The sequence below is a fragment of the Myotis nattereri genome, assembly GCF_964212035.1.
Source record: "Myotis nattereri genome assembly, chromosome: 3".
NCBI lineage: Eukaryota > Metazoa > Chordata > Mammalia > Chiroptera > Vespertilionidae > Myotis > Myotis nattereri.
This window is the reverse complement of record NC_138077.1, coordinates 19,789,599-19,806,177: the sequence shown is the minus strand read 5'-3', so window position 1 is coordinate 19,806,177 and position 16,579 is coordinate 19,789,599. Positions and strand designations below refer to the sequence as shown.

The following is a 16,579-nucleotide window of genomic DNA, read 5'->3' as shown; positions in this document are numbered from 1 at the left end:
GTTAGAAACCCTGATGAGAAAGATCGATCAGCTGCCTCCTGCACATCCCCCAGTGGGGATGTGCCCGCAACCAAGGTACATGACCTTGACCGGAATCAAACCTGGGACCCATCAGTCCACAGGCCGATGCTCTATCTACTGAGTCAAACTGGTTCGGCATGTTTTCTGATGTCTGTGTCATTCATTTTGACATTCTGTCCTATATTATTTCAAAAACATCATTTAGACATTTCATTTCTATTGTTCTCCAAACCAGCTTCTAAAATCCTGCAGTACAGGTCTTGGTTTTAGGCTTGCTTTGTTTGCCCCCTATAATTCAGTGATGCATTTTGGAGTCAGAGACCAGTGTTTTTCACATTACAAGTTCTAAGCTCTTAGTAAATGGCAAGATAAAGTCCATAAATCTCTGATCTTCATCTATTTAAATGTAACAAAACAGGAAGGATAAAACAGAAAATACCATAGTGTACTGCATACATTAAAGGTAACTTCTGCTTTGTCAAACTTTTGTTCGAGGTACACACACACACACACTCCTGCCCACATGCACACACACAAACACACATACCAGGTTACAAGGTAAAATGTATTTCGCATTATGTTAGGTCACTGATATGGACCATGGTTGCCATGTCAACTCCCCCGTGTGTAAATTTATACAAGATACATCAGTCTTGTCACTTAATGCTCTCACAGACACCTGCAAAAAAAAAGCTGTTCTCTGTGAAAGAAGCAGCCCAAAGTGACCACATTTCACACCACAATGCATCATGGAGGCCAAAGCTGATTAGAATAGAGCTAGTTAGGCAGCTGGCCGAATGACAAGGAAGTGACCTATCATCAGAGGGAAAGTGGCTGAGCCAATATGATCCAATATGGCTCTCAAGAAACTAAATTGGCTCATTGTATATGGAAGCTGAAAGGACAGCGTGAGGTGGAGTAGGAGTGGACTCAAGTCTAAGTTAGGAGGACTCAGAAACTCCAAGCCTGCAGGAGCCTTCAGGAGAAAAGACAGACATAGTAAAGAGGAAAAACAAGCCAATTCATGGGAAGAGAGCCAAAAGGCAGATGGTCACTGAGTCACAACACTGGCCAGGTCATCACACGGAAATATGGTTCCTGCTCTCCCAGGTAATAATATCAAGACCCTTATAAATACAGTAAGCAAGTAGCCATATTTAACATCTCAGAATCTCAGCTGCCTGGATATAAAGTACTAAGGTACGTAGCGAAACAGTACCTGCCCTCGTGGTCTTTTCACGAGGACTATATAAACTGCAGTGAAAGAATCGAATACGTTCACTGGTACACAGTGAGGCCTCTGCAAATACCTGGCCAATCATTTAACTACACTTACAACTTGTTTAATTAATATAAGGATGCCCCAATGGCAGGTCCCAGAGCTATAGCTCTCCTGCAAGTCAGCCACTGACCTGCCTGCCCACGGAGATCTTGAACCCAGGTGGCTAGCAGGGCTCCCCGTTGCTCAGCTGAGCAGACAACAACCATACTCCTTTGTACATCACTACCAGAAGCGGGGTTTCCTGCCACCCAACACAGGAACTGCTCCAATTTTTGTGTTATTGCAGTTGGTGGGGTGGCAGAGTTTATCTCCTACACCAAAGGGAAAAATAATCTGCAATTTCCTTTCACTGGCAACAACACTTCCTTCTGCAGAAGCTGTCCACTGGCTCTATAGTCCTTATCTCCTCCAATAACAGGTACACAAATAATAAATACCTTAATCACCTGAAGACATTAGAGTACAGACTAAGCACGTAGAAAATCAACAGCTTACTAGTATACTTACTAGTATATATAGTCGGGATAAATCAACAAAATTTGAGAAACAAATTTTTAAGCATTAGTTCCATATTTAAAAATTCAACAGTCATTTTGAAGGTAGTGACTTTTCCTGTCATTACGCAAACTAACCACTGTGTGGATGTGGCCCTGAGAAACGGTACCATCATTGGACCAAGGGACAAGACGCCATGGGGGGACAACTGAAGGTCAGAAAGACAAATGGAAGAATCGGACAGATTTCTACAATCCAAAGCTCAATAGTAAAGAGCCTTCCCCCACAGTTACTCAGAACCTCTCAAAGTAACTGGGTCTTCTCTCCTTTTACCTAATTACCTTGTAGTCCTACAGAATGCGCCCAGCCAAGTCCCCAAAAGAAACCCCAAGTGGGGACAGAGGCTACCATTTAAAGTGATTTCATAGGTATGCAAATACCTACGATGCGCTAACATAATTCTAAACTATGAAGATGCCAGTTCCCCGATGTTTCAAAGACAACTATTAAATCCTGGACGTGGCCAAACAACCATCAAGAATTTTTCTTTTGAAATAAAAATTAAAAACAGTCCACAAATGTTAACTTCCTGGCTGCTTTCAATGTGAGTACCTTTCTGTTATTTTCACTTATGGGATGAGGTTTTTGCATTTATTCATTCATACATTCATTTGTAAATTCATCAAATATTTACTGCGGCTTTTATTCCAGTGGGAGTAGATGTACAATTAACAACAAAAAGTAAATCCCATAGTATGTAGGAGGGGTGACACAGAGAGGATGGGACATGTTGGGGGAGAGGGGTGTTAGGGAGAGAGCCATGTGGCTGCCTAGAAGGAGAGCTATTGTAAACTGAGCAGACAGCCAGTGCAAAGGGCCTGAGGCAGAGTACAGCTTGTATCTGAGGGGCAACAGTGTGACTAGCAATAAGCAAGGCAAAAAAGCAGGAGATGAGTCCAGAAAGACAACCAGGAGCCAGATCACACAGCCCCCACTCCCCGGGCCACAATAAGACTTTACCTTGCATGGAGGAGAAATCACTTGAGGGTTCAGAACAAAGAGACAGCATCTCAGTACATTTTAACAGGGCACAAATCAACAATGTAATTATATAGGTGCTACTTGGAGAAGTGACCTTAAGGGACACAGGTAGATACAGGTGGTTGAGAAGGGAAGCAATCAGGTAGTCCACTTCTGCATTGGACAGGGAGACAGCGCAGAGAGTAGCTCTGTTCTGAAGGTAAAGGCAGCAGGCTTTGCACCTAATTGAAAGTAGGTTATGGGAGAAAGAGGAGAGTGAGGAATGGTCCAAGGTTTTTGACCTCTGCAACTGGAGAAATAAAGCTATTTGTTGAGAAGAAATAAAGGCCATTGAGGAAGAAGTGGGTTTGGGTAGGAGAGAAGGACGTGATCGGAAGTACATTTTTGGGACAGGCTCACTTTGAGATGCCTATTAGATACCAGAAAAGAAGTTGGATATCCTCACCTGAAGTTCTAGAGAAAGAAACTTGGACGTCATCAGAGCACATGATGTAGTTAAAGCCACAAGATTGGATGAGATCACCAAGTGAGTGCAGACAAGAGAAGAGGCCCAAGGACGGAGCCTGGGACCCTCCAACATTAGAGATCAGAGGAAGGAGGAGGGGCCCAGGATGTAGCTCAAGAAGCTCCAACTGCACTGACTTCATTCTAACTCCTCTTACCCACCATCACCCCAAGGACCCACGTACATGATGTTCTCTCTGCCTGGGACTCCTCCACCCTGCCTGCCCCCTTCCCCCCGCCCCCCCCCCCCCCGCCCCAATCTTGCCCAGACACCTATCTGGGCACTCCTGTCGCCTCCTTTGCCACCTTCCCTTGACTGACAGCACCTTGCCCAGACAGATGCCCTCCCCAAAAGGCTCTCAGAGCAGCACAAACATGTCCTTCGTGGCATTAGCACAGCTGCAATTCTGCCTTTATTGTTTGATGTCTGTCTTGCTCTGCAGGGTGTCTGTAAGGACATGAGAGCAAGGTGGAGTCTTTGCACCATCACCAGTGTCTAGGACAGGGCCTGGTGTAGAGCAGGCCCTCCACAAACACTAGATGAATGAAGGAATCTCATTCGTTTTCTGCTCAATGAAATAATAAGACCCTCTTTGTCTAGGTCCCCTGGCTGGATTCCTGGCTGAAATGCTCCTTTTGTAGTTATGCCAACCAAAATTAAATGTCCCTGTGCTCATCACCTCCCACTTTCTTGGAGCACCTGTGTCCTCAGCTCTCTGCCTCGCCTCGGGGCCTGGTGCACACACCTCCACCTTTTCACATCCCATTGTTCTCTCCGGAGAATCAATAACATAAATATTGGCATATCTACCACTCAATTGTTCCTTAATTACTCAGCTCCAACCAGAGTGGTTTTTTCCTCAACCTATGTATATTGTTCAGACGGGGTCATACAGTTCAAGTTCCAACAGTGCTAAAGTTCAGAAAGAGAAACACTTCTGAACAATATGGACAACACAAAAGCTGCACTCAGTGCACACACAGCAACAGTGAGGTGCTCCCAGTACTTGGAGATAATCACGAAAAAAAGCTGCCCTCAAACTGAAACGAAAAAACAAAAATGATAAACAAACAGTTACACGTATAGTTGTGTGTGCATTTTCCTAAGGAGAAGGTGCAGGGCTCCTAGCTTTTAGTAGATTCTCAAAGCATGAATAACCCCCCCACCACCCAAGGAAAGATGACAGAAGGCCTACCCATCCTACAGAAGAGCACAGCCGTAAGAAAGAACTCTGGAGATCATGGCTAGCCATAAACTGGTTTGTACGCCTCATCGTTCAGAGAAAAAGCACGTTAAAAAGTCTATAAAGCATATTATTTATGTAAAACACACAATGCTTACTTTTTTCTTTAAATGCATATACACGTGGATTTGGATGAGGCTGTTACCAAATTGAGAACAGTGTTACCTACAGAGGAGGGAAAAGGATTAACATGGCAGATACGCTATCAAAAAGACTTCAGTCTTATCTGAAATGCTTAAATTCCTTTTCGCATGGAGAATGTATTATGTATTCTCACATAAGTCAAAATTTGTTTTCGAAGATGTTAAGAGAACACTATAATCTAATTGTGCAAAAACATATACTACTGAGCCCAGTCTCTGGGCCCAGGCTAAGCAGGCTCCCAGCTCCAGCCCTTGTGGCTGGAATAGGATCTCTGCCCAGGGTCTCGGGTCTAGGCACATGAACCACTTTTCTGCTTATAAAAATGCAAACATCCCAGGAGTTCTGCTGTTCTACTTAAAAGTGTGGACCGAGTATGTGTCTAAAGCCCTGGCCGTTTACACTGTGAGTTACTATAAGTAAGCCAGACTTGAAAAATGAGAATGTTTCTCTATCTTTTTAAACACAAAGGATAAATATGGTAAAAAGCATTAATCACCATCTAAGGTAAAAAGTGATTTTATGAGACTGCTATCTTGCAAAAACACAAATGGAAAATGATATGACTCAAGAGATTATCTTAAGCAGCACGTCACTGAGCGACTGCAAATTATTTGAGACAAGTATGAAAACTTAAGAAAAGGAACGAAACTTTATATAACTTCTAAATGCATAAAGCATTTCTGCAAAGAAAATAATATATAGGTTTACTACACCTGTTGAGCTCTGATTTTTAGGAGAAAAAGTATGTCTTTCAACTAAACAGTATAAATTCTAAAAGAATAAGTCCCATCAGTCGAGCTGCTAAGACTCTAATGTGTCTGTTATATTTTCAACAGAGTGAAACTATATTATAATAAAATGGCCACTTTTCAAATCGTCCTTTCTCGTTCAGCAATTCGGGAAGTTGCCCAGAGGCAAACTCTGTGCCCTAAGAGCTGTGCCCGGCACCCACGAGACTCCCGTCCTCATTCTACATTTCTCATTACACCAGTAGCCACGCTAAGCAAGCACAGCTGAAGAAATACTTCGATGAAAACAGAAAAACCAGTTTCTGAATAAAGAGCTTGAAAGTTTGAAGAAATACTCAAAGTGCTTTAAGGTTACTGCTAGAGCCACCTGTCAGCAAGCACAAATGCAGAGTACAGTGGAGATGACTATATTAGGTGTTGAATTCAGTGCACAGTTTGCCCGGGTGCTTGTTTTTGCCTCTGGAGCCTGAACACCCTTTTCAAAAGCACCTGGGATGTCAAGGTGATGGGAATTAGACAAACACACCCCATGGCAAATCAATGGGGTCAGGGTACGGCTGGCGAGTGTGGCTTTGCTGCTGTCACTGAACCTAACAAAACAAACACCCGTTTGGCAACTGTGGTGTTTTAGTGCTTGCACAATGCAGGACGGGAGCCCTAGGGGGCGGGGGCGGGGTGAGTTATGATGAAAAGCAAAAAGACTTCGGTCAAAATCTATCGTTTCCTTTCTGTAATACTTAAGTGCTTCCAGGATCCCATTAAAGGGTGAACTTGGAAAACCAGAAGCTCACTTTGCATTCAGGTCTCAGCTGCCTGGCACTGACTATAACAGGGATTTTGTGTTCCATCCCAGACAGATAAAACAATCAATATTTTTCTTCAAATTCACAAGCTTTTCTCAGAGATCCAGGAACTCTTGGCTTCTATTCCCACGGCCGTTTAAGGTGAGGCGCTGGGCCATTCACCTGTGGATGGCAGGTTCTTCATCGCTGAGCACAGATCTCTAAAGATCGAGAAAATCTTTTCAAGTTCAAAACTTCAAATCCTTTTCACGTGTGACCAACCAAATACCATGATCATGTAAATTATTTCTCATAGTGTTAGTGTTTCCCAAAACCCGAAGAGCAGCACAAAGTTTTACTCCCTTGACTGTCGAAATCCAGTATTTCCGCTTAAGAATAGATCTATAGACTCTGACAATCAAGTGAAGGAAGAGGAAGCCTGTCCCCCTTATGGAATTAGGAGCCCAGGTCTTATTCCTGACCATAAGAGAACAGCCCAACTCTGCCTGAAGAACCTGCTGGCAGCGCCACCGCTGCTAAATGCATTCATGTTAACTCACTTTAATCTGGTTAGAGAAGTTCATGGCAGCCTAAACTTCCATTATTCCACTGAGATCCCATTAAATGCCTCTCTGTTCTCCCTTGTTCCTAGATGACCACAACACTCCAGTTAAACCTGTTGCCAAAGCTGTAGGTGGAGAACCACCTGTCACCTGTGTGGTTGTCCAATAAAACTAAAGGAGACATATCATGAGCGAACGCACTAAGACAACTGGCATTTCAGGTTGAAGGCTTAAGGACCTTATGCAACGACCATGAATGACTCCCAGTGGCTACACTTCTAAGGAGCCTTTTGCATATAGGATTCCTCTTGCAAGCAACTGATAAGAAAAGTTTCATCCCAAGAGGCAGGCAGGTGTTTGCAACAAAGACAAGAGACTTTAAAAAATAAAATAATCAGCAGCAAATACTCATACACATACACCCCCTCCCAAGTAGAAAGTCAAGGCAGATGCCAAATATGAGACCTAACCCTTTGCCAAAAAAAGCCACTGTCCTACTCTTCCTGGAATCAAGGCCTTACCCCAAGAAGAGTTTTTTGTTAGTGATATATGCAAGACTGGATGGGGGGCTACCCTACTAATTTAGTATATTGAAAGTTAAGTATAGAGACCTGGCCAGGTGACTCAGTTGGTTGGAGTGTTCCATACAAGAAAAGATTAAAGATTGCAGTTTCTGTTCTTGGTCAAAAGACATACCTAGGGTGCAGGTTCGATCCCTGGTCAGGGTACATATGGGAGGCAACCAATTAATGTTTCTCTCTCATGTCAATGTTCCTTTCTTCCTCCCCTCTCCTCCCCTCCCCTCCCCTCCCTTCCCTCTCTCTCCTCCTGCCTCTCTAACATCAATAAAAACATGTCCTTGAGTGAGGATAAAAAAATAAGTTAAGAAAAAAGTTAAGCATGGAAAGATGGGGCAAAAATATATAAAAAGCAAACTTTTCCCAAGACCTGTCCCAGACACTGCAACCCCTTTATAAGGAGGGACCGGGGCATGAGGTCAGATGGAGAAATAGAGGTCTTCATCCTTATTGAAAACAGCCTGACATTGTTCATGATTCATGAAGCCTCCTCTCTTTAGGGTCCTAAATGCAGCTTCGACAAATCAACTGCTAGGCTGCTTTAAAAGTAATCACAGCTTTTTGCTGTTAAATAATCTACTTTCCTAAAAGCCAGAGCTGCTTGCATCTTTTTGGTGGACAGAAAACCATGTGGTAGGGACAGAAGACAACTTCAGGACAGTGATTACCCCTGGGGCAGCAGAAGGAAGAAAAGGGCTGGAGGGGAGGGTGGGTAAATGAATCTGCCTAAAAAATAAGAGGCCTGAAGTAAGTAGGTTTAAACGTCAACATCTGTTCAATCTGGGTGATGGGTACCTAGAAATCTATTACACAGACATATATTTTTAAAATTTTCTGCACATCTGAAGTCCTTTATAATACAAAAATTGAAGTAAAACATTTTAAATGTGAAAAGGAGACACAGAAGGCACTAAGAAAATGCAGGCTGGTGCCTAAGCAATGGGTGTTAAAGTCCAGTCACCCTCCTTTGATTAAGTGTAATTGCCAAGCAACACAATAAATACACATAAGCCTCCTGGGAACACTCGAATGCAAGATAACACACACTAAAGTTAGAACTCACTTTGTAGTTTTACATTTTATCACCCATAGTCTTTTGATATAAATCTTGCTAACAAAAAGCACATCCCTACATTTATCTTTTGCCAAATAAAACGCATTCCCATATTTGAAGTTATACTGAAGGATATGTAGTAGTATTTGAACGTGCACTTGCGAATCTAAATGAAAACCAAACTGCAGGAGGCGTCGTAAGTATGGCAGCCTGAGTTTCAGCACTAAAGTTACGTTGGATCAAAGCGTAAGTGGCACATTCTGTTAAGGGTCCAGAGAAAAACAGCAGGATTTAGGCCTGTGCTAACAAACACAGATGCTGCCACAGAGAGAGAACTGAAAAAATCCACAGGATTATTCTTGAGGATTCTCTGCCAAATGATCCATACCAATGACGGAATGACAGCCATTTAATGCCACCCAAGCCTCACTGGGCCTTGTCCCAGTTTTTTCCAAGTATTTGCTTTGAGATAGATATAGATATATAGATATATATATCATTAGATTAGCATATAAAGCCACCAATATGTCAGTTCTGTGAATAGGCATTACCACTTCACCACATGCAAGCATCACAGAAGTTACAAACTATTAGTATAGAAGCCAAGTCAGGCCCATAGATATTTTGTTGGGCACCCATATTGTTTTTAAAACTTGAATTAGAATAATGCTCATAAAAGGTTCACGACAGTCCCCACACTCCCCATCCCCACACACACCAGCATCACTGTTCACACTACTTGTCCTGGCCCTGCAGATATTTTAATCTGTGACTTAATACTCAGGGTGCCATGCCTTGGAGGCAGTGGAACTGAGTGGATTCTCCTTAGAACCAAATTCAAGGGTGGGAGAGGGACAAGGAGAAAGGGCTTGGTTTCTAGAACTCCGAATTCCAATACAGGCTGGCAGAGGGGAGGAAGAGCCCGAACCAGAGGGTATCTTCACCATCAACATACACCCATCTCCACGGTCTTGCTTCTGAGCACCAACCAATGTACACAGCTCCTTCTCTTATGTTGCTAGGTTCCCTGAATAGATGAGATCCCCGACTCTGAACAACACTCATTTCTGCTGAAAACTCACCTCTGCTCTCATATTGCCTAAGGACTCACGGAGGTGTGCTGGCTTGTTTCTTGATGCAACGCTCCCAATACCCAAGCCAACCATGGGAATTCCTTTCTACTCGGTAATGCATCAGATGCCCACAGTGGCTGTGCCCATAGCAAGTAAAGGAAGCATCACACTGTGACATCTGTTAAGCCAGGAGGGATAGAAATGATGGCTGAAAACAAAAGATGTCTGATGCAAAAAGGAGAAATTACTCATCCAGACAAAAGTCAGTGCGGAGACACTCCCACACAAAAGATGCACAGAGAGAGATGGAAGAGAACGCCATTCATTAATCAACTTCAAAAAAATACAAATGTGTCTACATCAAATGAGATTTCCCGGGAAGCACTCTAAGCTCCCTGTTGCGCACAGAGAAATACTAGTATACATACATGCACACATATGTATATGCAGCCATAATCATAATCAAGTTCAAGATAGATTAACTTACCATTACATATACAGTATATAAAACAAATGAGAAGAGATACTGAATAGGAAGAGTTTCCAGAGTTCATAGTACATCAGTCTCGAGGCACGTTATCAAAACCTAATTTTCCTAATCAGTAGTGTCAAAGTTCATATTGTCACATGTGCCTGAGAGGTTCAAGAAACACTGCGCAGTCGAAGAAGAGTCTTACTCCTTAGAGTTACAGGACTATTGGCAGAAAAATGTAAAACTACATTCCCGCCAAATTTACACAACTCGGTGTTAAATTTACACACCTCGGTGTTTCCCCCTCTGCAGACAGAAAAGAAGGCAAACACTCACGGCAGAGAGCTGGCTCCACGTGGACCGGAGTGGCTTGTGCTGGATCACAATCTTTTCCTCCGACTTCTGTTCTTTCGGCTCAGACTCTTCATCAGAGTCAATGTCAAGAGCCTTTTCTTTGTAGTTCTGGTACAGGACAGCATTTTCTGCAAGAAAAGCCAACCCAACGTGTCACTAATTGACCCCATCATGACGCTACCTGTTCTAAACAAACATCTGTATTTATACAATGTTGAGTCTCCAGTTTAATAAACGATGAAGAGACAAAAGGATTTAAAAAGTGATTTTCTCACTCACACAGCCCTGTCCCAAATCCATCCATAGGGAAAAAGGAGGGGCCCTTACATGAAATGCCAACTAAAGCAAAATTCCCATGTCTATCCTACACTACCCATGAAGGATAGTCATACCTGTTAAACGGATTTTTAGGTTCAATTGAATCCACACCCTACCTTCCCTTCAAGGTCCATCAACATTCATTTATCTGCTTAACAACCATTTACTGTATGTACATCCACAGTGTGCCAAGGACTGGGAGTAAATAGAAAATAAAAGACACTTCTCGTGCCCTCATGAGCTAAAAGCTTTATGAGAAAAATCGTCAAAGTCGCTCACTCATTTATTGGTTTAACTGATATTCAGAAAATGTCTACTAGATGCCAATTATTGCTAGGCACTGGGGATACAACAGTGAGCAAAACATATAAAAGTACCAGTCATCATGGAGCTGACATCAGAGTGAAGGGAGAGTGACAATAAATAAACAAATAACTTAAAAATATGTCAGGTGCTGCCCTGGCCAGTGCTGCTCAGTGGGTTGGAGTGTCATGGGTATACTGAAAGATTGCGGGTTCAATTCCCACTGAGGGCACATACCTAGGTTGTGGGTTTGATCCTTAGTCGGGGCATGTATGGAAGGCAGCCAATCAATGTTCTCTTTCTCATTAATGTTTCGCTCTCTCTTTCTCAAACCAATGAGCATGTCCTCAGGTGAGGATTAAAAAAAAATGTGTCAGATGCTGTTAATGGTCATGGAGAAAAATAAAACAAGGAAAGACAGGGAATGTTATATGCGGGAGGTATGTAGATGTTAAACAGGGTAATTTAAGAAGGCCTCCCCAAGGTGACATTTAAGCAAAGACTAAAGGTGAGAAAGCAAGCCCCCATTCCAGTGGGGAAAGAACATTTCATCAGAGGGACTGGCAAGGACAAAGGCCCGGGGGCAGGACTCCGTATGTACAATCAGCAAGGCGCCCGTGTGGCTGGAATAGGATGAGGGAGGGAGAAAGTACAGAAGATGGGAGACTGGGGATGAATAAAGGGCAGACCATACAGGGCCTGGCCTCAATGCCATGAAGACAACTTTAGTGTTTTCTCCAAGTGAAAGGCAAGTCACTGTAGGATTGAGGACACAATGATCTTGTACAAATACAGACCAACACACTGAAAGATTTATATACAGGTACTCTGAGAAAAGACTGTCAGCAGCGTGTGATCTAGTCTGAGGGTGAGAGGTGTCAGTGAGGAAAATCTAAGACCAGAAAGCTGAGATGCCACAGAGCTAAAGGAAAAAGTGCAGTATATGCAAAAGTCCTGAGGCACGTGAAATACAGTACCTTAGAAGAACTAAGGCAGGTCAATATGCCTCAGTGGGTGTCTAGAGGACAAAGGGTGCAAGCTGAGTGTAGGGAGATGAGCCAGACAGTCCAAATCAAGCAGAGCTTTGCAAGGAATTTTAAAAAACTGAATTTTATCCTAAGGACAAAGGAATGAGTTTCTTTCACACTGTACAGATTGTATGATGGTAAGTCTAAATGATGCATCCATTAAAATGCTTTTGAAAAAGTAGACCTGGCTGGGTGGCTCAGTTGGTTGGAGCATCATCCCATACACCAAAAGGCTGTGGATTCAATTCCCAGTAGGGCAGCGGTTCTCAATCTGTGGGTCGCGACCCCTTTGGGGGTCGAACGACCCTTTCACAGGGATCACCTAAATACATCCTGCATATCAGATATTTACATTACGATTCCTAACAGTAGCAAAATTACAGTTATGAAGTAGCAACGAAAGTAATTTTATGGTTGGGGGTCACCACAACATGAGGAACTGTATTAAAGGGTCGCGGCATTAGGAAGGTTGAGAACCACTGCCGTAGGGGCACATACCTAGGTTGCAGGTTCAATCCCCGGTTGGGGTGCCCGACATCAAAAAAAAAAAAAAAAAGGGAAAAGATTGTATTTTGATCCTCATTGCCATGGGAACGCACTGAAAGGGAAGATTTTATTAGATCTTTAGGAGCAAAACACTGACTACTTAGGGGACTAATGAGGATGCTACTGAAGTAGTCAATGAAAGATAACGGAGCTTGGCCTATGCAACTTAGAAAGGACTGGGAGCCCTAACCGGTGTGGCTCAGTGGATAGAGCGTCGGCCTGCAGACTGAAGGGTCCCGGGTTCGATTCTGGTCAAGGGCATGTACCTGGGTTGCAGGCACATCCCCAGTGGGAGGTGTGCAGGAGGCAGCTGATCCATGTTTCTAACTCTCTATCCCTCTCCCTTCCTCTCTGTGAAAAATCAATAAAATATATTTTTTTAAAAAAAGAAAGGACTGGGAGTGGACTGGTACCAGTATATGGGCTTGGAAAGAGGGAGGTGATCAGGTGCTTCCTCGGTCTGCAAGTCCCACACAAGAAGGTAGGAGAGGGAAACACCAGCAGAGAGTTAGCTCTAATAGGGAAGGTTAGGAGTTTAGTTTGGGAGCACAGAGTATGAAAATCCTTTCCATCTACTGAAGCAAGAAAACAGCTTCCTCTTTAATCATCAACTATTGCCTGTTCTACATGACTATAATAAAGAAATACGAGGTCTATGCACGATTGCACTGGTCTCTGATTGCTCTGCATAGGTAAAACACATTGTGAAGGTAATGACTAAGTTTCCCCCACCTCTAGTGCCCTTTAAAGTAGTTAGTGGTTGGCACAAAACACATGCATGCATTGTTGAGATGACTTCTCGTTCACTCCCACAACAACGTGGGTAGCGGTACTGCTAACGTCATTTTACACATGATGAACTCAAGCCTTGGTGAGGTTAAGGTGCCTGCTCAATTATCACTCCAACGATGAGTAAAGCAGTAGGAGAGGAACGCAGGCCCCTGGGTCCAACTTCCCAGGTTCTCACCGCTCTATCACACCGCTTCCCAGGTTACATTCTTGTTAATCAGTAACTGTAAGAATACTGCATTCCTCAAGTACTACATATATGTGAAAAAGAATTTCTAAGTCATCATATTTGAAAAGAGATGAGAGGATGCACAGAAACAGTTCCTTATAAACAGAAACCGTGTAAAACTAGTTATAAGGAAGGGTGTGATCTATTCTGGGGGTGATCGGTCCTTGGACAAAAAAAAAAACCTCAACGTTTTTGATCCTTTGAGGCAAAGGTCCCAGATCCATGCCAAATTCCAGAAGATGCAGAACATCTCTCTAAATCGGTATTAGGTAGATGCTCTGATCACTTCATGTTCAAAAAGTGGTACAAGAGGAAGCACTCTGGACCAGACCTCTGTCCCAGTACTAGCTGAGTGACAGTAGGGAGGGCACGAAACCGCTCAGAGCGTCCCGTGTCCTCAACGGTAAAATCAGGGAGAGGAATTCATCCTAAGCAGCTGCAACACTGCAGCTGGGTTTCTTCTTCATATATAGGGTGTCCCAAAATTCACTCAAGACTTGAATTTTGCGTGAGCATTAACAACAACAAAAAATAAAAGCCGAATTTTACTTGGTTTATTGAATCAGATTCTAATATCTGTTGCCCTTTGATTTCAATCCCTTCAATTTGATAAGCATTACCAAGTACCAATTATGGCCCAGGAGCAGGGACAATGAAGACCAATGAAGACCACGGCTTTATGTATGTGCCAGCAAAGCCGTGGAGGCCATTTACCCGATGTGCTATTCCATACATAACCCTATACTGTATACTTTATGAATCAATAAAAAAATTACAATTTTTAATTATAAACCTGTGTTTTCTATCAAAATTACTTCTTGCGTGAATTTTGGGACACCCTATAGCAGTGATGGCAAACCTGTGACACGCGAACTCATTTTTTTGGTTGATTTTTCTTTGTTAAATGGCATTTAAATATATAAAATAAATATCAAAAATACAAGTCTTTGTTTTACTATGGTTGCAAATATCAAAAATTTTCTATATGTGACACGGCACCAGAGTTAAGTTAGGGTTTTTCAAAATGCTGACACGCCGAGCTCAAAAGGTTCGCCATCACTGCCCTATAGAATGCTTCCTGAGATTGGTGCCATGAATAAATTTTTATAAACCAGTCATGTTTAAATACTCCAGTGGGAATGATTTTTATATGGGGAAATAATTGATAATCACCAAGGTTATATGTTTTATAACTCTGGGTGGCTTTACATTAGATTTACTTAGACAGGGGCATACCCTTCTTCATTATTCGTTAAAGGCTGGGAAATCTTAAGCATTCCAAATCGTGAAAGAAGGGAACTAGCCTCACCTCTACCACCCTCCACAAGCCCTACAAGGGCTGCAGCTGGGCCTGCTGCTCCTTTCATGCTTTTCCAGTTGGCTGACATTTGACCCATCTATTTACACAAAGCCCACTAATCTGATTAGGGTTTGAACACCTGGGTTGAAGCTGCTTTTGTTTTTGAGACCCTTAATGAAAATACTATATGGGTTACAAATGCTTAGGAATATGTTTCCGTTGGCCAGGAGTTAGATTTCCCCCAAACAGACACTTGATAAGGAAACGGGAAGTCAGAAATGAGACTAAAATGGGGAAAGAATATTAAGTCAAAGGAAATATGACCTAGGGAAAAAAATGACTTAAGATCTAAATGCCAAACTCTCAGAATTTTTGACTAAAGAGCTAGAGCTTGCTCTTACTCTTTTTCCTTTTTTCTTAAGGGAGGTGGGGATGGAGCCAGAGTAGAAAAGAATTCAAAATCCCAGGGCATTGGCTGACAAAGTTATCAGCTTACAAAGAAAGCTATTGATTTTATTCACGGCTGGTATTACTAGATGAAAATTTAGCTGAGTGAAGTGCTTTGTGCTGTATAATTTTGAGAAGTTGCACATTTTCCTCATCTTAAGTGTTTTTGTTACTGCAGCTGGGTTGGAACTTATAATTGATATTCCACATTGAAACAGCAATAAAAGTCTGGAAAATCAAATGCTTACCTTCCCCATCAAATGGTCCTTGTCCTTTCAGCACTTTTTTCTAAAAAACAAGAAAAGCAAAAAAGGAAAAGGCAAAGCATACTATATATGAATGAGCCAAATTGAAAATACAATTATTTAAGAAAAAGTACTTATTTTGTTGTTACATGCATTAGATTTCCCAAAGCATACAGCTGATGATCCCTGGAGTGGTTCACTCCTATGACTCCAACAATTCACTAAAACAGTGAAATAAAATGTACAATGTCCCTCACACCCTGTTGAAATAGTTTGAGAATCCTCAAATGACCAGCAGGCTCAGCTCATTTCACTATTTATGACTCACCATCACTGTTAAATTGAACTTTGCTATACTTGCAGAGTTGGGGGGGGGGGGGCGGGCAGGAGGGTGTGTGCAAAACAAACATAAAATGTTATGTAATTTCTCCAAGGCCATAGGATCTAAAATAAAACCTGTTTGCTTGTGTATTACATATGTGACAATCATACAGACTGGTTCCAGTTCTTCGATTAATCAAGAATAGATGTCGCTCCCAAAACAAATGTCTGCCCGATTGCCCAGGTCCACCTTATTTCTGAAGAAGACAGCACATGCACCGCACACTCCAAAATCCCTTTCTCTGGTTTTCCCTATTTCTTTCTGTCATATTTGGCAATTTTTATTTTTATTTTTTACCAATTTCAGCTTTTAGGCCTCTATCAGGGAGCCATAACACATAGTTCACTGGAACCTGAACTTTTGCTAAATGCACTCCAGGATAAATGGGCACAAAACAGGAATGAAATACAACCAAAGGCCAAGTTGGCAGAAACAAGTAACAACAAAGATGACATACTATTTGTGCCTTTTGTGTCTTTGTTTTCTGGCACCTAATTTTAAAAATTCACATTTTATCTGAGGTATTTAGCATGTGAGCGCCATTCAAAGAAATTAAATAATTAATGTAAAATAATCAATAGGCTCAAAGGAAATCAGCTTTTCCCCTCATCAGCTGTGATGAATCGGCAGCCACTG

The 16,579-nt window shown here is 42.3% G+C and overlaps 1 protein-coding gene across 3 annotated transcripts in view; it reads right to left on the bottom strand.

Moving 5' to 3' along the window:
• The window catches only part of ARHGEF26 (Rho guanine nucleotide exchange factor 26), a 113,290-nt gene that overhangs the window by 94,684 nt on the left and 2,027 nt on the right, over positions 1-16,579 (bottom strand). For all 3 annotated transcript variants that reach the window (XM_081087059.1, XM_081087058.1, XM_081087060.1), the window contains exons 2-3: positions 15,565-15,604; positions 10,339-10,484 (exon numbers count right to left, since the gene is read on the bottom strand). In XM_081087059.1, coding sequence (XP_080943185.1) covers positions 10,339-10,484; positions 15,565-15,604 — 186 coding nt within the window. The remainder of the gene's footprint in view (positions 1-10,338; positions 10,485-15,564; positions 15,605-16,579) is intronic.